Below are 21558 nucleotides of genomic sequence, written 5' to 3'. Positions count from 1 at the left end.
AAAACTGCTCTAAATAGTTCATAAATATTTTAAAATTATGAATCCAAAGACCAAAATAAAAATCTTTGTAAAATTAAGAAAGTTCAAAGTTAGAGCCAAAACTGGGCAGAGGACATGTATGTGCAATCTGTAGGTAAAGAAATCAACTTGCATAAACGTCAGAATAATTTATTTATTTAGTTAGTTATTTAGAGATACAGCACGGAACAGGCCCTTCCAGCCTAACTAGCCATGCTGCCCAGCAACCCACCTATTTAATCACAGATGCACAGAGTAGGTTTATTGGTCATTGTAAATTGTCCTGTGATTAGGTTAGGGTTAATTGAGTTTGTCGGGGCTAACCGGAGTGGCATTACTCGAAAGGCTAGAAGGGTCTACTCCACGTTCTATTGCTAAATAAATAAATACCAGCCTGATCACAGGCCAATTTATAATGACCAATTAACTTACTAACCATCATGGCTTTGGACTGTGGGAGGAAACTGGAGCACGTGGAGTAAACCCACAAGGTCACAGGAAGAATATACAAACTTCTTACAAACAGTGCCAGAATGAACTCCAAACTCATGAGTAATAACATCACGCTAACTGCTATGCTACTGTGGTGCCCCATGGTAATGGATAAGTCATCCAATAAAACCTAGAAAATTCACCCTGGATTCTAAGTTCAACCTCATCTTTACAGATTGCTTTTATGAATCAAATGTCCACTATTATGTGCACCTTGCCTTCTTTAAAACCATTTAGTACACTGCTCTAGAAATTTTAAAAATGCTGGAAAGACTCAACAGCTCAGGCAGCATCGATGACATGAAAAGAGTTCATTGTTTTGGATCAAAGACAGTTCAGCAGAACTGCTCACCTGTGCGAGAATATCATTCATTTGTTCACTGGCTTCATCATCACTTTTTCCTAGCATTCTCAACAACCTTAAAATCTGCACCTGCAAAAGAGAAAAGATCCTCTTAAATACATTTTGGAGGAAATAGGAGAAATCTTCAAACAGACGACCAATACAATTATTTGGACAGCAACTTAAATCAAACAGGATTAAAGACTATAAGCTATAGGAGCAGAATTAGATACAACATTGGTTTGCAATACTTTTGGAAGGAAAACCTTTTCCATGGCACTAAATGGACAAGCTTCAGATGTCTGTTGTGAATGCACTGTTGTCTTTTTAATCACTTAGTGTCTGAAATTTTGACTTCTAGTGATGCTAAGAGCATAATTTTGCAATTCTGTCCATTGGTCTGATTAATGCAGCACTTAAAGAGTACTGCAGTAAGTACTTAAATGCTCAAACAACAAATAGGTTGTGAGGCAGTTTTGGCAAATGGCAGTGCAAACTCAGATAGCGATCTATTTTACTTCTGTTTCTATTATTTAAGTTGTGCACTGCATAGTAATTCAACAAAACAGAAAAATACATTTGAGACACAAGAAACTACAGTTGGAATCTGCAGCAATAAACAAACTGTCAGAGGAAATCAGTGGATTGAGTTGTATCTGAAAGGGGGAAAGGAACTGTCAACATGAGTCAAAACCCTTCATCAGGACATTATTGTATAATTAATATAAAATACCACCATTTCACCAATAGTACAACTGTATAAAGATACAATTGTATTCCACAGTAATTGCTGTAAATATCTTCACCTGCTGTATAGCAAGATACAAAAATGAATTCAATGAAAGGCAGGATAAGGAAGTGGAATTTTTAATACTGGAATTAAAAAGTCCAGTGATCATGAAACCTATAGTCAATGGTTGTAAAGACCCATCAATTCATTTAATGTCCTATAGGGAAAGAAATCCACCATCCTTACCTGGTCTGGGCTACATGTGGCTCCAGAGCCACAGCAATGTAGTTAACTGCTCTTTGAAATTGCCCAGCAAGCCATTCAGTTGTAATGAAACCACTAGGAAGCCACAATGAAACAAAATCAATCAGACCACCAGAAATCCACCTAAGCATGAGAAACAATAGCAACAACTGCCCGTTGATCCGGTAAAATCCTCTTGTCAGCATCTGGGGATATGTACTAAAACAGGAAGAACCATCTCACTTACTAGTCAAGCAGCACCTTGACACAAGCTCATTGAATCTGGACTTGCAGTCAAATTCCACACGCCATCATCTCCTTCCCTGGGTATAGTCTGGCCTACTGGCAACTGTGGTGTATGGTTTGGAAGCAACTAACATGGGTGTCCTCAACATTAACTCTGGATCCACAAAATCTCAGGGCATCAAATAAAACTTGGGCAAGGAAGCCTTCTATTGATTACTGTCTATCATCTTCCACCTTCCCCCCCTCCCCCCACCACCATTGACAAATTAATACTACTGTGTATGGAACACCACAGGGAGAAAGCACTGAGAATGGGTAAAGCACAGAATATACTCTGGGTTGGGACCACCACTTATTGAAGCGCTAAAAGGACGTCACTGCTAGATTGGGACTATGGCAGGTTTGAGGTAAACAAGTTCTTCTGAACTTCATCTTCAACTGAGAGTATCGATAGGAATGACTACTGAAAAAAAATTCCCACTTTCACAGTGAAGATACACGGTGATTTGGTTTGTTATTGTCACATGTATTGAGGTACAGTGAACAACTTTGTTTTGCATTTTGTACAGGTAGATCATTTCATCTTATCAGTACAAGGAGAAAGCAATAACAGAATACAGAATATGGTATTACAGTTACACAGAAAGTGCAGTTCAGGCAGTGAATAATGTTGGGGCCTATGACAAGGTAGAATGTGAGGTCAAGAATCCACCTTATAGTACAAGAGGTCTGTTCAATAGTCTTATAACAGTGAGACAGTGTGATTTCAGGTTTTATATAATCTGCCCAGTGGGAGAGGCAAGGAGGAGGAATGTTCAGGATGAGGCAGGCCCTTTGACCATGCTGGCTGTTTTACCAGTACCTGCCTTGCTGGTATGAGTAAAACAGAAGACAATGGTCTTCTGGGATGACAGTGGTCGTCTTAAAGCGGAGGGAACATTAGATGGAAGCATGGAATGTCTGTAAATATCATCACCAGTATATTTGCACAGAACTAAGGATATGGTCAAGAATTTCATCAAGGCTAGATGCTTTCACTTTCCAGAAGACAATCTAATGTCTGTATTGGAAGCTGCCCAACAGGTGGTGACATTCCATTTCCCTTTTGTTTTAAATGCACATAGAATATATTGAACTCATCAGGAAAGGATGTACTGTTGGAAATACTACCCGACTTTGCTTCTGTTGTGTGGCACTATCATCATGTGAAGTACAGCAGACTGCAAGCAGATCTAGCAAACTTGAACTGAGTATTCATGAGGCACTGCAGGCCATCAGCAATAGAAGAGTCCTCAACCACAATCTGCAATCTCATGCCCCAGCGTACCTCCAACTCTACTATCAAAATCAAACAAGGGGGATCAACCCTGGTTTGATAAAGAGTGCAGGAGGGCATACCTGGAGCAGCACCTCAGAGCGAGGAATCAACCTAGTGAAGTGATATGAGAGGACAACTTGCATGTTAAGCAACATAACGGCAAGCAAATCGCAGAGCTAAGCAATCCCACAAACAACGGATCAATCCAAGTTCTGTAGTCCTATCACATCCTGTCATGAATGGTGATGGATAATTAAACAACTCACTGGAGGTTCCAGAAATATCCCTGTCCTCAATAAGGCAGAAACCCAAGACAACTGTGCAAAATAATACACTTGAACATTTGAGTAAATCTTCAGTTAGAATTTTGGAGTGGATGATCTATCTTGGCCTCCTCCAGTGCTACCCAGCACAACAGATACCAGTCTTCAGCCAATTTAATTCACAACTCCTACAGGGAGTAACTCACTTCCAAACTCCCAAAAGCCCATACTACAAGGTTCCAATCAAGAGTGTAATGGAATACTCTCCACTTGCATGGATGAGTGAAGTTTCATTATCATCTCTGGATAACATCAAAGAAAAATTTTGCTGTAGTTTTTACCTCCATTCAATCATCCACACTGGAAAGTGCATATGCTGAAACAGGACTGAAATAGAAATGCGTTTAGCCACCTTTACTTTCCTCCAGTTTCTCTGCTATCATTGTTATAGCTCCCATATAAAGGATTTTTTGTAGATTCATGGTCATCAGTACCCTAGCACAATATGGACACCTTTACTGATACTAGACAACTGCAGAGACAAGGAAAGATAATTTAGGTTACAATTGTTTCTTTAAGGCAGAGGCTGCAGGTACACTCAACTGAGCTGTCTAAAATTCTAAGAGGTCTAAAGGGCACAAGTGGGAAAAACCTGAAATTTTCATAGGCAGAAGAATCATAACAAAGATGAGGAAATTCAAGCGTAGTAGGGATAAGATATTCATTGACTGAAAGGGTGAAAGAAGCAGAGATCCTTATTTTATGAAACACGGGAAATATACTTGAAGAGCCACAGCCATCAGGGCTACAAACCAAGTACTGGAATCAAAGTTCAAAGTAAATTTATTATCGAAGATCATATATGTCAACATACACAACACTGAAATTCAATTTCTTGCAGGCATACTCAATAAAACCATAATAGAATCAATGAAAGACTGAACCAACTTGGGCATTCAACCAGTGTACAAAAGACAAATGTACAAATACAAAAAGGAAATAATAATAACAACAAAAGCAATAAATATCAAGAACATTAGAAAGCAAAGCAACTACATAGGTTGTGGGAACATTTCAATGATTGGGTAAGTGAAGTTATCTCTTTAGTTCAAGAGCCTGATGGTTGAGGGCTAATAACTCTTCTTGGTGAGAGTCCTGGGGCTCCTGTACTTTCTTCCTGATGGTAGCAGCAAGAAGAGGGCGTGACCTGAGTGGTGGGAGGGACCTCACGATGAATGCTGCTTTTCTGCTTCAATGCTTCGTGTGCATATGCTCAATGGTGGGTAGGGCTTTATCTGTGATAGACTGGGTCATATGCACCATCTTTTGTAGGATTTTCCCTTTCAGGGCATTGGCATTTACATCAGGCTGTGATGCAACTAGTCATTAGACTTTCTACCACACAGCTATAAAATGTTCTCAAAGTTTTAGATGTCATGTTGAATCTTCACAAATGTGTTTATTTGTAATTGCATGTATGTACTGGGCCCTGGACACGTCCTCCAAAATGATAACACTGAGGAATTTAAAGCTGCTGACTATCTCCACCTCTGATCCTCCAATGAGGACTGGCTAATGGATCTCTTGTTTCCTCCTCTTGAACTCAATAATCAGCTCCTTAGTTATACTGACATTGAGTAAGAGGTTGTTGTGGCACCACTCAAACAGATTTTTAACCTCACTCCTTTATGTTAATTCATCACCACCTTTGATTTGGCCTATGACAATGGTGTTGTCAGCAAACTTGAAAATGGTATTGAAATCATGCTTAATGACACAGTCACAAGAATAAAACAAGTAGTGCAGCGGGCTAAGCTCATGGCCTTCTGGTACACCTGTGCTAATGGAGATTGTTGAGGAGATGCTGTTGCCAATCCAAATTGATTGGGTCTACAAATGAGGAAATCAATGACCAAATGCACAAGGAGGTATTGAGGTCAAGGTTTTGAACCTTATTGATTAGTTTTGAGGAGTTATTGACGAGCTGTAGTCAATAAAGGGCATCCTCATATGTGCATCTTTGCTGTCCAGATGTTCTAGGGTTGAGTGAAGACCTAATGAGATGGCACCTACTTTGGACCTGTTGCCCTGGTAGATGAATTGGAGCCAGCTGGATGTAAGTGCTGCTGGATGATAGTTATTGAGGCAGGTTACCACATCTTCTTAGGTACCAGTATAAGTGAAAACTACTTGAAGCAGGTAGATACCTCAGACTGCCGAAGGGAAAGGTTAAAGATCTCAGTGAACACTCCACCCAGTTGATCAACACAGGTCTTTAATACTAGGCCAGGTACCCTGTCTGGTCTGGAAGCTTTTTGTGGATTCACCCTTCTGAAGGCTGCTGTATGTCAGCCTCAGAGACTGAAATCACAGGATCATCATAGGAGTTTGTGATGGTTCCTCCCTGCTTTGATGGTTAAAGCAAGCACAGAGGGCATTGAGCTCATCTGGAAGCGAAGACCCATCATTGCTACGTCGCTTGATTTTACTTTATAAGAGGTGATAGCATTCAAGCCCTTCCACAACTGTTGAGCATCCTTCGTTGATTCAAGTTTAGATAGATAGATAGATACTTTATTCATCCCCATGGGGAAATTCAACTTTTTTCCAATGTCCCATACACTTGTCGTAGCAAAACTAATTACATACAATACTTAACTCAGTAAAAAATATGATATGCATCTAAATCACTATCTCAAAAAGCATTAATAATAGCTTTTAAAAAGTTCTTAAGTCCTGGCGGTAGAATTGTAAAGCCTAATGGCATTGGGGAGTATTGACCTCTTCATCCTGTCTGAGGAGCATTGCATCAATAGTAACCTGTCGCTGAAACTGCTTCTCTGTCTCTGGATGGTGCTATGTAGAGGATGTTCAGAGTTATCCATAATTGACCGTAGCCTACTCAGCGCCCTTCGCTCAGCTACCGATGTTAAACTCTCCAGTACTTTGCCCACGACAGAGCCCGCCTTCCTTACCAGCTTATTAAGACGTGAGGCGTCCCTCTTTTTTAGTTTGGAATTCCACTTTACCCATGAGATGGCTTTCCGGAGATCATACCTGGACCTTTTGTATGAGGCTGACAACTTTTTTTTGACCAGTACAGACACATTGACCACTATACGCATCCTGCATTTTCTATAATTCTATAGAGCAGAGGAAAAAATATCATTGCTTTATATTATATAATACAGCTCAGAAGTACCAAAGGATGCCTTTTCAGCTGTTCCAGAAATATTAAACACAGCAGTAAATATGTGATGGCTATTTCTTTAATGGAGATCTGGAACCTACCTGAAGGAAAGGGTCACTAATTCCAGACACATCATGTTCCGGTGAGTAACCAGACATTATTAGATTCTTCAGGGATTTGACCAGTTGTGGAACAACCTGAGATTGAAGAGAGCATCTATTATATGGTAATTAATGATTAGCCTCCAAAAATATTAACAATGATATCAGTCATCTCAATATAATTGATATGGATTGGGGAAAGGAGCATATGAGACCAAACTTTACATATAAAGCAGATATCAAAGAACAGATTAAAGATAAGCAAACTTAAAACTCTATTAACATTAAAAATCTTGTAGCCAGCACCTATTATATCATCTTTAGCTAATAAGAATTAACAGCACACTTAGCATAGAGTCCTTGATACTAAGTGATGCAAATAGACCCACTTAAAATCTAAGCCCAAGACCAAAAACCTAATTTGCTGACCAAATGCTCCTCTTAAACAAGCAATTTCCGATCATAACTATTTGGTGATAGAAAAGAGAACTGTAATAAAAACTAATGCAAAGATGAGAACAAAAAGAACAAAGAAAGCCAGCAACATGAAAGTAACGGATTACAACTTGGGCATGGACAGTGCTGTACAGCATTTTCTTGAACTAATAACGTTGCTTATTTTATAAATACGGTATGAACAAGTGACAAGAATATAGCCAACATAAAACTTTAGTTATTCCTGGTATTTCTCATTATAAAACTAACTGGGACGAGTGCTCTGTTCCAAAATTGTGGATTCAATCAACTTTATTAAAATGCCACTCATTTTATGATTAATCGATCAAATCTACAGCTAAAATCTTTATAGCTTTGATTTCAGAAATGGTGCCTTGAGCAGAATTCCAGAAGTGAGACAAGAGTGTGTGCCCCTGATATCAAGAAGCATTTGACCAGGTATGATAAAGAATGGTCAGAAGGGTTAAATGAGGTCAATAATCTCAGTGAGAGTTCCTAAGGGCTGTAGCCTAGGCCCAAACACTTTCAACTGCATCAGTAACTCATTTGCAGCAAAACCTGGATAATATTCAGGCATGGCCTGATAAGTGACAAGTAACAGTCACTCTGCACATGCCATCAACTCCAGCAAGAAACCATCTAACCACCATATAGTCAAATGGTCATTAGAAATGCCTACTGCAAGTCAGCTATTGCCATTGGAGTAGTGGTCACCAATGAGTAGAAAGAGCAGAACCTGACAACTAAAACAGTAACAAGCTGGCCACTAGGTAACACAACACACTAAAGATTCACTTACTTCAATACTATCTTATTTTGTCTGCAGTTTGTGCCATCTAAAAAATGAACAAGATAGAGCCTCTACTATCTAGAGGGTCAAGAGCAGCAGGGACAAGGCATCACTGCCGCCTGCATGTTCTCACCCAAGTTACACACTAGAACTCAAATATTTTGATCTTCAAGATCATTTAGTTTAAATTCCAGAACTCCTATCAGTAGTACTGCAGTAGTACTTTCATCAGACAGTACAGCAGTTTATGGCAGCTCAATAGGATCTTTAAGAGCAACTGAGATGCACAACAATGCCTAAATTCCATAAATGGATATAATTATATCAACCACATCATTTACCTAGAAATTGACTATTTAAGGCAACTTCAAGGACGGCTTTGGACTATTTGCATTGTGGAGAAAACATAATATAAAACAAACTCAACCTTATTTATTAAGAGAAAGAACATTAAAATTAGTGGGAAAATAGGCACAACCCTTATATGCAACAAATATTATTTTGCATCAATGCTGGGTTTGATGTATAATTTCACAAAAGCACAGCACAAATAGCAGCACATGGTGATTAACTTTATTCTATTTATGCAGAATCACGATTCAAATCTACCATTATGCATCTTTGATTCATTTATTGGCAACTGTCCTACAGTTGGTGTTGCCTTTTCAATGTTGTTCCTATTGGTGACCTTATTAGACTCAAATCAGCTCATGCTGAAGGCTCCCGAGTAAGTTTAGTGCAGAGAGTGCAGGTTGAATTGCCTTCTTATTGGTGACAGCCTTACCTTCTCATTCTAAATTCCAAATTATGAAAGCAGAGGAAAGAAAGATATTCATTAAAGCAGAAAGATGCAGACAGAGCATAGAAAAAGCATTTTTTTAAAAAAAGTTAGTAGTACTGAGTGCTTACTCAGGGAGGAAACAGCCAAAATTTGGAAGTAAGGTACTTTAATTATTTTATGTGAGAAACCACACTGACAGTTGTATGGGCTTGAGAGGATAATACAGATTAATTGGGCCTCACTTTCCTCCATTGTCAAAATTCACTGATGCACTTGTAAATACTGTTCCCAGGCAGTAATTAATCAGATTCTTATGTGGCTGTGGCTACATAAGTCTGTGGCTAAGCAAAATCAAGCCTAGTCAGGAAATCACCAAGAATATAAATGATCTAAACAAATAACTGAATTCATTAAAGTCCTCAATCACAGAGCAACAACAATTACAAAATGAAGTCAATAATTCATCCTTCTCAACTTAGGGAAGCTGAAGCCATAACTGGTACTAACTGAGGACAGAACTAGTTCACTGTTTAGTGAAGATGCACATTGTTCCCTTGCACTTTGGAGAGCTGCATTACTCCAGTAGCGACAGTTTTGCATTTTGACGATGCTAAGTTGTACTAACAAATCTAACAATTTTCATTATTCTATCAATATTTTGAGTGAAGTTCTCACAGGAACAAAAACCCGTACAGGATTCATATATTTTGAAGAATGAAATCTCAAAACTATAGCTATGAATCAGGACTTTGTTGTCTCCAAAATAACAAAACGTTGATAATTGGCCAAATTCATTGCATCCCTTGAAATGATAAAAGAAAGATTGGACAAACAATTTGATCTTGAAATGCAGATGACAGTAGGTATGGAAATGGTGTGGGCTATAAAAATGTCAAAGTTTCAAGGAAGTTAATGAATAGGCAGATGGAATATAATGTGGAAAATTATGAGTTTGTTCACCTTCACAGAACAAAAGGGCAGAGCGTTTTCTAAATGAGGGATTCAAAAGGTGTTGGCATTTAATGAGTATCCTTGTGCATGAAGTACTGAATATTAATATTTACATGCAACAATTAGGAAGGCCAACTATACATTAGCTGTAATCCAAAAGAAATTAAATACAAGAAAGAGTAGGGATACTTGCTTCAATAAGTGCACAAGTCTGGCCTTACTACTGAAGAAATTATGACATTTTTGATGGTGAAGTGCAGTGAAAGTTCACCAAAATTATTTCTGGAATGTCAGATTTGTCATATGAGAAATTAAGCTGCTTGGCCAATGTGCGAAAGAGGGAGGACCTCATCAAAATGTTCAAAAATCATTTGCGGCTTAATGTAGTACAGGTCATTGTACAACTCTTATGAATCTATAACAAGCTGCCAGGAAGAATGGTAAAGACTGATACAATTACAATGTTTAATACATGTGAGTAGGAACATGAATGAGTTAGGCCGAAAGGTCCATTTCCAAGCTGTAGAACTGTGAATCTACTACCCTTAGCAGCAGAGTCTAGAAATGAGGACAGTCTCACTTTAAGGGGCAAGCTATTTAGAACAGTTAAGGAAAAAAAATGTCTTCACCCAGATGGAAATGAACCGAGAAAATTCTCCATTCTAGAAAGGTGTGAACACAGTCATACAGTATATTCAAGAAAGAGATCAATAAGTATGCTACATTTTCTGTTTTTATTCTAGATTTCTTGAATCCCCATAACATTTCATATTTGCCTTGTAGTTATTGGAAACCAACAGATTCATTCATCTGGGTAATGGATACTTTTCTGTGGTAACTTCATGGAAGGTATTTATATGTAATGTTGATTAAATGGGGTATTGTATCAATCTACAACAGTATCAACTTTTGAAAACTGCTTCCTCAATGTTTAATGTTGCAGCTCTAGCAGATTATGGTTAGACTGCACTTGGAGTAGGAAGGATGTGGAAGCTTTAGAGAGGATGCAGAGGGGATCTACCAGGATGATGCCTGGACTAGAGAGCTTGTGTTATGAGGAAAGGTTGTGTGAACCAGGGCTTTCCTCTTTGGAGTGAAGAAGGATGAGGGGTGACTTGATAAGGAACATCATTTTATAAGACACAGATAGAGTGGACTGCCAGTGCCTTTTTCCCAGAGTGGCAATGGGTAATATACCACAGGTCATCATTTTAAGACAAGTGGAGGAAAGTATAGGCAAGATGCCAGAGGTAGGCTTTTCAGAGGGTGGTGACTGTATGGAATGTGCTGCTAAGGATGGTGATAGAGACAGATACATATATATTAAGGACATTTCAATTCTTAGATAGGCACGTGGATTAAAGAAAAATAGAGGACTACTTGGGAGGTAAGTGCAAGATTGAGCTGGGAGTAGGTCAAAAGGTTGTCACAACACTGAGGGCTAAATAACCTGTACTGTGCTGTTCTCTGTTCTACATTCTAAGCCTTAAGAAATTAAAGGGAATCAGGAATAAGGGATTATTACAGGAAAGAGGCATGGAGGTAAAAGATCAACCATAAATTTATTGAATGTTACTGTAAACACTATCCCAAGTTACAATTTGCATCATTTTGGTCTCTATATTATGAAAGGAAATGGAGGTTCACAAGGTACAAAGCAAGTGGTGCTGCTGGAGCTGACAGACCCATGGGAAGATCGTTTGGAAGAGGCCTTTGAAAGGAAGCTCTCTAAGTACTCAGGACTGGTCAGCAACTGTCAGCAGGTTGGATGGAGAGCGAGGTGTCTCCCAGTAGAGGTTGGATAAAGGGGATTCGCAGCCCGTTCTTTAGCCAGAGCCTTCAGCAAATTGGGCACAGAGGGAGAAAGGAAGAGGAGAACCATCCGCAGTACCACTGATGTGGCAGAGAGGGCCTCAAGATGGCTGTGGATCAAAAGAGAGGAGCCATGGAGTAAGAAGTAGCTAGCCATCTGGACATAAGCTGGGGTCTGATCAGCCCTGACTGGGTCACCTGGAAGAGGGTGTATGATGTTGAAAGACCCGAAACACCCGATGATTACAGGAACATCACTGAAGATGTGTCCAGAAGCATCAGTAGATGCACGTACACAGCCAGAGTAAGTTGTTACAACAGGTAGATGGGTAGTAGGAACATTGGATGAAGTGAGATGTTAATGAGCATGTTGAATATATAACAAGAGAAATAGTGGGGGAAATGAAATTGTTCCAAGAACCATCATATATGTTACTGGGGATCCAACTGACATCCACCTTTGTTTAAGGGAATATACAATTGAGAGGTGATAACCAGGAAAGGAAAGCCTCACTAAAGAAGGGCAAGGCATAATTCATTGGATGTTTGAAGAACTTCAGATTCTCTAACTCCTGGGAATGTAAAACATGAAGCTATTAGCCAATAGACTACTGAGAATAACGTATTCACTGATTTGCAAGAGTACGAAATATGTCACAAGGAGGCAATATTTGTTTAAGACAAAGCTAGATAAGCACAAGGGAAAAAGGAAGAAAAATGTATGCTAATGAGATTAATTGAAGTAGATTAGGGGCTCAAGGAAATACTTATGTCAGCATCACCTGGAGCCACTAGGTCATGGACATATTGTGGCCTGGAGTATTATGGGATTAGGTTCAAACTCCAGCAAATTTTTCACCTGCAATGCCAAGATATAAAATACCGCTGCAGGTAAAATATGATGACAAACTTGTGGTGGCACCATAACACTGCCAAAACAATTCTTCTGGTAGAATTATGGACATCAACAATATTTGTTCTGTACTTAGCTGCCATCCTACTTCTTAGATCCAGCAAAGTCATAGAGTTTACTGTCATGAAGTGTCAAGTATGTAAGTGAAACTATCTCAAGCCTCTCCACAGTAATGTCAAAAAACATAACTTGTTGCTGAATATTAGGGTAGACGGTTAAAAGCTTGATCAAAGTATGGGGTTTAAGAGTTTTAATCATACATCACAGAAATGGGTCCTCTGGGTCACCAGATCCATGCCAATCTTTTTGCCCATGTACACGAATCCAATACTTCTGCATTCAGACCAAATCCTTCTACACTTCGTCTATTCAAGTGGCTGTCTAAAGACCTCCTAAATGTAGTGATTGTATAAAATTCCACCACTTCTGACAATGCATTCCAGATATGAACCTATGCAGTCTCTGCCCACAATTAAAATCATCAAAATCCAGGCAACGCCCTGGTAAATTGTCTCTCCATGCTCTCCAGTGCAATCACATCCTTACCATAGTGTGGCAAAAAAAACGGGACACAATATTCCATGTGCAGTCTAAGCAGTAATTTGTAAAGTTGCAATATAACACACCAACTTTTATACTCTATGTCTCAGCCTGCGAAGAAAAACACACCAGAGAATTATGGACTTGGATCACCAAGATTCCTCCATTCATCAATATTCCGTAGCACCTTACCAGTTAGAGTACAGGTCCTGGTCCCTATTTTAATTTATAAAAGGAATCAGCTTGCACACAATATGATCATCCCTTAGATGTTGGTGGGTAAACTGTCCTCACTGAGTCTCAACACCTCTTCCTGTAACTGGATCATGGATTTCTTGACAGAAAGGCCACAGTCTGCGTGGGCAGTAACATGTCTAGCTCCATCATGCTGAGCACAGGCATTCCCCAGGGCTGCCAAGCTCAATACACTGTTGTTCACACTGCTGACGCATGACTGCATTGCTAGATCCAGATCAAACTGAATCATCAAGTTCACTGATGACACAGCAGTAGTTGGCCTCATCAACAACGGCGATGAGATGGCGTACAGAGAGAAAGTACAGCGGCTGGTAGAACGTCCTAACACAACAACTTGAGTCTCAACACGGACGAGACCACAGAGATGACTGTGGATGAGTGAGGACTGCAGTCTTTACTGCACATACACAGTTCCTCCATGGACAGAGTTAGGAGTATGAAGCTTCTGAGAATGCATGTAATGGACGATCTCTCAACACCACCTCTTTGGTCAAGAAAGTACAGCAGTGCCTCCACTTCCTGAGGAGACTGAGCTGAGCGAAGCTTCCTCTCCCTCAAACATTTTAACCGATTTTTACAGGAGAAACATAGAGAGTGTTTGACCAGCTACATCACTGTCTGGTATGCGAATTGCAAGACATCTGACTACTAGGACTGCAAGGACTGCTGCGGGGATTATCAGGTCTCTCTTCCACCCATTAGAGATATTTATCAGGAGGGCTGCGCGTGCAAGGCCCTTAGCATTGTCAATTATCCATCCAACAATCTTTTGATCCCTACTGTCAGGCAGGATATACCAGAGCATTAGGACACAAACTGTTTGGATAGGAAACAGTTTCTTTCCCCAGGCCATAAGACTTGAACTACTGAACTCCCTGGCACCACCCGGGTCTCTTCACACATTAAGTGCCAGTTGTATTATAGTTTACTTTTTAAAATTGTATCATATAGGCATATTATTATTTATTAGTTTATTTGTGGTTATATAATTTTATGTGTTATGTGTATGAGTTATATGTACTGCGTTGTGCATCTTGGTCCAGAGGAATGTTGTTTCATTCAGCTGTGTACAGTTGAATGACAATAAACTTGAATTTGAACACTGAATTCTGGGAAGACGCTGGCACACTCAAGACACAGCAACTGAGTGTTATTGCTTTATAAACTTATTTTTTTTTTTACAATCGCAAAACCCAGCTGGACATTAAGAGCTTAAAGTACTGCAGGTCTACCCCACTTTCCCATCAGCGAGTTACTCAGTGGCAGAAAAACTGAAGGAGCTGGACTTGGTGTGGATCGCACTGCTGCCTGCATCAGCGAAACGCTGGAGTGGGTGCATGAAGGCTGTGTATCCCAAGAACCTGTTGGACATTGTTAATGTGGAATGGTGCAAGTCCAATTCAGTGGTTTATTGGCAGACGGTGGGGAAGCTGTGTGGCCTTGGTCATAGCTGTGGTGTTGACTGTTTAAAACTGCCTAGCAGAACTTGAGGTGAGAGAGAGTCTGTTCCACCAGAGTGCCAGAGGCGGTGCAGCGTGGCGTCCATGCTGGAGTTGGTGCCGATCCTGATGTTTGCTTGGCAGAATACAAGCCGTACTGTGTTTGACTGCAGGCTGTTGCAACATTCATGGACTCAGGGACTTGGACTATTTTTTGTGACTGCATTTTGCTATCATACATGTGCTATATGTGCCTTCTGCTGTGAATGACTGTTGGTACTGTGTTTTGCACATTGATCCCAGAGTAATGCTGGATCATTTTGCTGTATTCATGTTGAATGACAATTAAACTTGAAATTGTACTTGAGACTAAATTTCATTTGACCATGCTCTGCCCAATTTTCCATCTGGTTTATATCTTACTGTAACCTGAGACAGCTTTCCTGGTGATTCACATCACCGCCAACTTTTGTCATCCATAAACTAACTAAGCACATCTCCTACTAACTTGAAATTATACCTCCTAACAAGAATAGAGAAGTATGAAAATTTAAGGAAGTTCAGACCACAGGGTGGCAGCACTACAGGCACAATCATCATCATCGGTAGAGCAGTCAATATTGAAAGGACACTCTAGAAGCAAGTGTGCTTGCCAATAGCCTCATCTTGTACAGGATTTCCTGTATCTAAAGAGAAACTTCATTGTCCTTCATGATTTTGAAACAGGACACTACTTTTACCACTAACATTATCCTAACAGGTTATGGTAAGGCTGGAAATACCTGGGCCACTCCAAATGCATTGACACTGTTTACAGTGACCAGAACCACCCTGGAATAATCCTGCTGCTGCAGACTAAATTTTGGACTACTTAGGTTTCTTTACTATTACAAAAGCCTCATCAACCAGCCTTTATTTCTTCATCCATAATTTTCCCTTTCTTTCTCATGGTCATATTTATGACTTGGATTACTTTACTTTCAGTCCCATCCCGTGTTTCATGAGAGGAAGGACACCTTGTTATCTACGCTGAGATGGCAGGATCATAAAACTTTGTTGACAGTGTTGTTTTCTAGTGCCCACCCACGGGCTGCAGCAGCCATGGGTCTAGTCCCTGAACTTCACTGGCTGACTGGACTTGCCATGTTCCTTGCATTTATAGATTCATAATACAACATGAAAACAGGCCATTTGGTCTGATCTGCCCATGCTGACCTAAACACCCATCTTATGGTATCTTGCCTGCATTGACACAATATCTCTCCAAATACATCCTGTCCATGTATCTGTCCAGATGTTGTAATTGTACCTGGCTGTATCATCACCTCTTGCAACTTATTCCACAGACCACCCGCTATCTGGGTGGAAATAAAAACTTACTCCTCATCTCTCCTTTAACTATGCCTTCTAGTAAGACTCCCTTACAACTGGAAAAAAGCTGTCTATCCTATTTATGCCCTACATTATTTTGTAACTTATACATTGATCCAGGGAAAACAGTTCCAGCCTATCCAGTCTCACCTGATAACTCTCCAGTCCTGGCAACATCGATGCGAATCTTTACTGTGCCTCCTCTAGTTTAATCACATATAGCATGGCGAACAGAATTGCAAATAATACTCAAGTACAGCTAACCAGCATTTTGGATAATTTTATCAATCCTTGTATGCAATGCCACAGTCAGTGAAAGCAAGCATGATCTACACCACCTTCACCACCCTATCTACCGGTGTTGGCACTTTCAGTGATCTGCATACTGATAGCCCTGGGGTCACTCTGTTCTACCAGACTCTTCAGGGTCCTGCCATTCCCTGTGTTACCCTAGCTTGGTTTACTTTCCCAAAAAAAATCCCTGTATCTGTCAGAGTTAAATTCACTTGCCCACTTTCTTCAGCTGACCAACTTCAATTTCACTCACTATGCTGGGTATAAGACCTATAAGCTCAGGGACAAGGCCTAGTTTGGTCCTCGATGTCTATTTTAGTGCACCATGTATCCACCAATTCCTCTTATATCTGGTTAATGGGCTTCCCTGATCAATTTTATTGCACTTTGTTTTCGCTCTCTCTCTTATTAAGATAATGTTTCATCATCAGCCCACAAGGTCATATTTTCCATATATGTCAAAGGAGAGTGAGAACACACCAAAGGGCACCAATCAACCCTGGCCTGGCCAGATGTACATACCTTCCGATCAGCTGCATCCAGTCAGCTTTTAGCACAGGTATTTCCCCTCCAAAGGCAGGACTACTTTTTCCTTCCTTCCTGTCATCATTATGTTTTATTTTATTTTACTATTATTTTTTTCTCTCTCTGCTAGATTATGTATTGCATTGAACTGCTGCTGCTAAGTTAACAAATTTCCAGTGACGCCGGTGATAATAAACCTGATTCTGATTCTGAGAATGATTAACACAAAAGCTGACCGGCTATCAAACCTGAAAGCTTACAGTGTGATAGTTACTCACTAGGTAGTAGCTTCGCTTTAATTTTATATGTCCACATTATATTTTAAAAACGTCTTTCTCCATGGCACACAAATACATTGTACAGATAAATCTGCATCAAAATGAAGTCCAAGCTTTTCCCAGTTACAGAATGAACAAAAATTATATAAAACATTTATTATGTTTCATTACTTTATTTTAATATCTATTTTATAATTGCACAATGAACAGTACCTGCAACATTAGCAAGTTAAAAAGTTTTTAAAAGCAAAAAGCTGGATATAAATGAGTACATTGAAAAAAACAGGTTTCTGATAGCAATGGTAAACACGATGTGGCTGTACCTTGCGAAAATAAGTGTGTGTGTCAGGGCTATGTTTACACATTTCTATGACAAGGACAACAGCAGCATGGAGAACACCTTGAAGACAAAGAAAGAGAGAAGTGTTTTAACTGATGAATGCATCAAATGAACGACAAGGCAGTGAATTATAATGCTGATGACCCCAGAAACTACTGCACCTTCACTCATTTCTAGTCTTTGCTTAAGAGAAACCATAAAACTGTAACCAGTCTGTAAACAAAAATACGCCAAGATACAAAACAAATCAGCAACTTAAAAAGTACACAAGTGACGCAGTGGATAACTCGTAGTAGGTAATATTCCTAGGGAGATAAAATTGCTGAAGCTAATAAAACAGTGCCTGGTGGAATGGAAGGGTGCAAAAGCAAGGGGGATTGTGGAATATCTGTTTCATCTGTCATGAAGAGCTCTGAGAAATTCTTCCTCTCTATTAAAGATATTGAAGTATCAAGGAACAATTCCACACCTCCCAGTTACCAGTCACTATTCTGTTCCTCTTGCTGGGACAAGTGATAGGAAGGCTAATTTACAGATGGGAAAATCAAGAGATGCTCTGATGGCTACATGTAGTGTAACACTAGTGTGCCAGAGAACTCCCAGATTCTATCATTCCCATGTGCTACCAGTTGGTTGAACCGATCGACTAATTTCAAAGCTAACAACTTTGGATTGAGGATTGGGAAGGGAGAAAACAGGTATAATTATGTTAGCTAGGATAGCCATGCTGATATGGTGCACAGTAAATGAGGACAACTGGCAAGAACAGATTCTGCTCAGCATCTTCCCTAGGTGCATTCAGTTACAAGGTCCATCAACATTCATTGTCATGAATAACAATGTGAAGGTATTGTGCCCTATAGAGAACACAAGGTAACTTGGCCATTTAGACCCTTTCCAATTAGATCATGTCTTTGAACTTTAGTTTTTAGAATACAGAACTGAGAAAAACAGATGGCAATAAATCCTACAAGTTGAAATGGCAGATTTGATATTAATAGTAATTTAGACTGCCATATGGCATATCTAAATGACGTACAAATTCTTCTCACTTTCACTATGAATTTTAACATGGTCTTCAACTTGCATTTAACCTATTTCATTATTTCATTAACCACCATCATTTTTGTATTCACTAAAATACAAATTGATGGTGACAAAAAATGAAACTTTAATTGATAAACAAGTGCTATAAGCTATGCTTTAAAAAATCCAGGCTTAACTTAGTGCACGTGCCATGCTATTTTATTTGATTTACATACAGTGGTCAATCTACAGAATTATGGTTATTCCTTTCTGGTCTTAAGAGCAACTGCAATGCTTCAAATTAAATCAATGGCTGAACCTCAACACTGGAAGGCTCAACATGCAATGACAAGATATTTGAAAGGGAATATGAGCTAGGGCTGAAAAAGGTATTTGAAGTAGATTAGTCATGATCTTGCTTAATGGAAGATCAGGCTGAATGGCCTACTCCTGTCATATTACATATGTTCTTATGTACTTGCATGACAAAAGACACTGCTGCCTAAAACTTGGTATCACATAGAATCACCATTCTCTATTGCATTCTCAATCACTATTACAGAAAAACACATGTTTATGATTGAAAAGATTACATGGTAGAAATGTGAACAACATTCTAAAAGTAAGGCAATATAATACAAGCACTGCCACTTGTAATTCTGACTTAAAGGAAAATAGAACTACTTTCACAGTCACTTGCTTCATAAGTCATACTCTACCAAATGTAGTGCAATTGATAACCAGTGCAAGTGCACTTCCCCATGACCTAGTATAAATTACTGAATAAGTTGGATGTTGCTACAATATATTATTTTAGCATGAATATTCTAAGCTATCTGGGAATATTATAATAATATGGTGGTCACTGTCCATGTAATTGTCTAAAAATCAAAATAGAAGTGCACATTTTCAAGGCTCTACTTTCATTCATAATACTTTGGGAAAGTGAGAACCTATTTTCTTTCTAGATTTTTTGTTAATTTATCCACCTCTTTGGGTGCAAGGGTTGCATTTATTACATATTTAGATACCACCTTGCCCTTCTGCCAAGCATCAACTGACTACATTTTATTATGCTAAAAAAATAAAATCTGCAAGGAGTGTGATGGGATCACATTTACACTACTGATCTAATAATTCAGAGCATGGTGCTTAAATTGCACCACTGATATTTGGAAGTAAGCTAGAGATCACTGAAATTTTTAATAAAACTTCCACTAGTAGAGGTGATTGTGAGCAGACATATTGCTGAAACAAAACTGAACTGGTTAATCAACATTCTGGGAAGAAAACTTATCCTAGATAAGACTCTCAAAGGATTGAAACAAAAAAAAGAACGAAAATCTAACTATAACAGCATTAAGTAAAACAGTATTTTCAGCAAGTTACACTTTAAAACAAGGCCACATACCATGATTCTTATCATTAAGTAGGTTTTTCGTAGCAGGCAGAAACATCTCCAAGAGCTCTGGTACTTTCCTAATAACATGTACAGCAGCCAGTGCAGCCTGTGAACAAGACATCGTTAGCTGTGAGTCATTTAAGTACCAGACACAAGCAAACTTCTGAAATCCTTTCAAAAGACAAAGCACATTAGCAGAACCAGATCCGATTAACTTCATAAAATGCAGAACAGTAACGGAACAGACTACTTGGCCCACGATATCTGTGCTGCCAATTCTGCCAAACTAAATCTACTATATGATCTCCATCCCTCTATTCCTTGCATGTCTCAATGCTGCTTATATACCATGTTTATATCTGCGACTACCATCCCCTGGCAGCATGTTTCAGGCACCTCCACCCTTCTCATAAATCTCCTTAAAATATAATCTATCTCACCTTAAAGTTTGATATCTAGTATTTGACATTTCTACCCCACAGAGACTATCGATCCTATTTATGCCTCTCATAACTTTGTACACTTCTGCCAGGTCTTCCCTCAGTCCCTTTATTTACAGAGAAAAAATTCCCAAATTTGTCCAAATACTTCTTATGGCTAATACTCTCTAATCTAGGCAACATCCTGGTGAACATCTACTGCACCCTTTATGTCCTTCCCACAATGGGGCAAGCAGAGATGCACACAATACTCCAAATGTGACCCACCCAGTTTTATAGAACTGCAAAATGATTTCCTGACTGCAATGTTCAGTCTGACCGATGAAGTATGCCATATGCCTTCTTCAACACCTTATCCACTTGTGTTGCCATTTTCAGGAAGCTATGGTCTTGGACCCAAGATCATTCTGTACATCAATATCCTAAGTTCTGTATACTTTCCTCTGTATTTGATCTCCTGAAGTGCAATGCCTTACATTTGTCTGAAATAAACTTCATCTGCCATTTCTCCACCCATGTGTGCAATTGTAAATCCTGCAACAACCTTCACTATCCATAACTTTTAGCATAATCTCCAAAATAACTAACAGCCTTTGTATGTTTTCATGCAAGTCATTTACATACTGTATATCATGAACAACAGGGGTTTCAGCACTAATCCCTGCAGAATGCTACAAGTTACAGACCTCCAATCAGAATACACCCTTCCATCACTACCGTCTGGAGTAAAACCTGGCTTTGTTGTAGAAGACAATCTACCAAGTTACTATGGATTCCATGTATCTTAACCTTCTAGGTTAGCTCCCATGAGGGACCCTGTCAAATGCCTGAAAGTCAATGAAGACAACTTCCACTGTCTTAACCTCAAAAGCATTCATACCTCCTCATAAAACCTAATCAAGGATGTAAGATAAGACCAGCCCATACAAAACCATGCTGACTATCCTTAATAAGTCCTGCTTTTTCTAAATGAGAATAAATTCAATCCCCAAGAGGTT

The 21558-nt window shown here is 39.3% G+C and overlaps 1 protein-coding gene across 2 annotated transcripts in view; it reads right to left on the bottom strand.

Moving 5' to 3' along the window:
• LOC140735886 (AP-1 complex subunit gamma-1-like) overlaps positions 1-21558 on the bottom strand; it is a 161602-nt gene that overhangs the window by 100724 nt on the left and 39320 nt on the right. The window contains exons 5-8 of one of the 2 annotated variants that reach the window (XM_073061459.1): positions 20130-20226; positions 17676-17752; positions 6945-7040; positions 863-943 (exon numbers count right to left, since the gene is read on the bottom strand). In XM_073061459.1, the coding sequence (XP_072917560.1) occupies positions 863-943; positions 6945-7040; positions 17676-17752; positions 20130-20226 (351 nt within the window). The remainder of the gene's footprint in view (positions 1-862; positions 944-6944; positions 7041-17675; positions 17753-20129; positions 20227-21558) is intronic. The other variant, XM_073061460.1, reaches the window with a different exon arrangement.

Source organism: Hemitrygon akajei, chromosome 11 (assembly GCF_048418815.1).
Source record: "Hemitrygon akajei chromosome 11, sHemAka1.3, whole genome shotgun sequence".
NCBI classification, from domain to species: Eukaryota; Metazoa; Chordata; class Chondrichthyes; order Myliobatiformes; family Dasyatidae; genus Hemitrygon; species Hemitrygon akajei.
The sequence above is the reverse complement of the archived record's forward strand: the minus strand, read 5'-3'. Positions and strand labels throughout refer to the sequence as shown.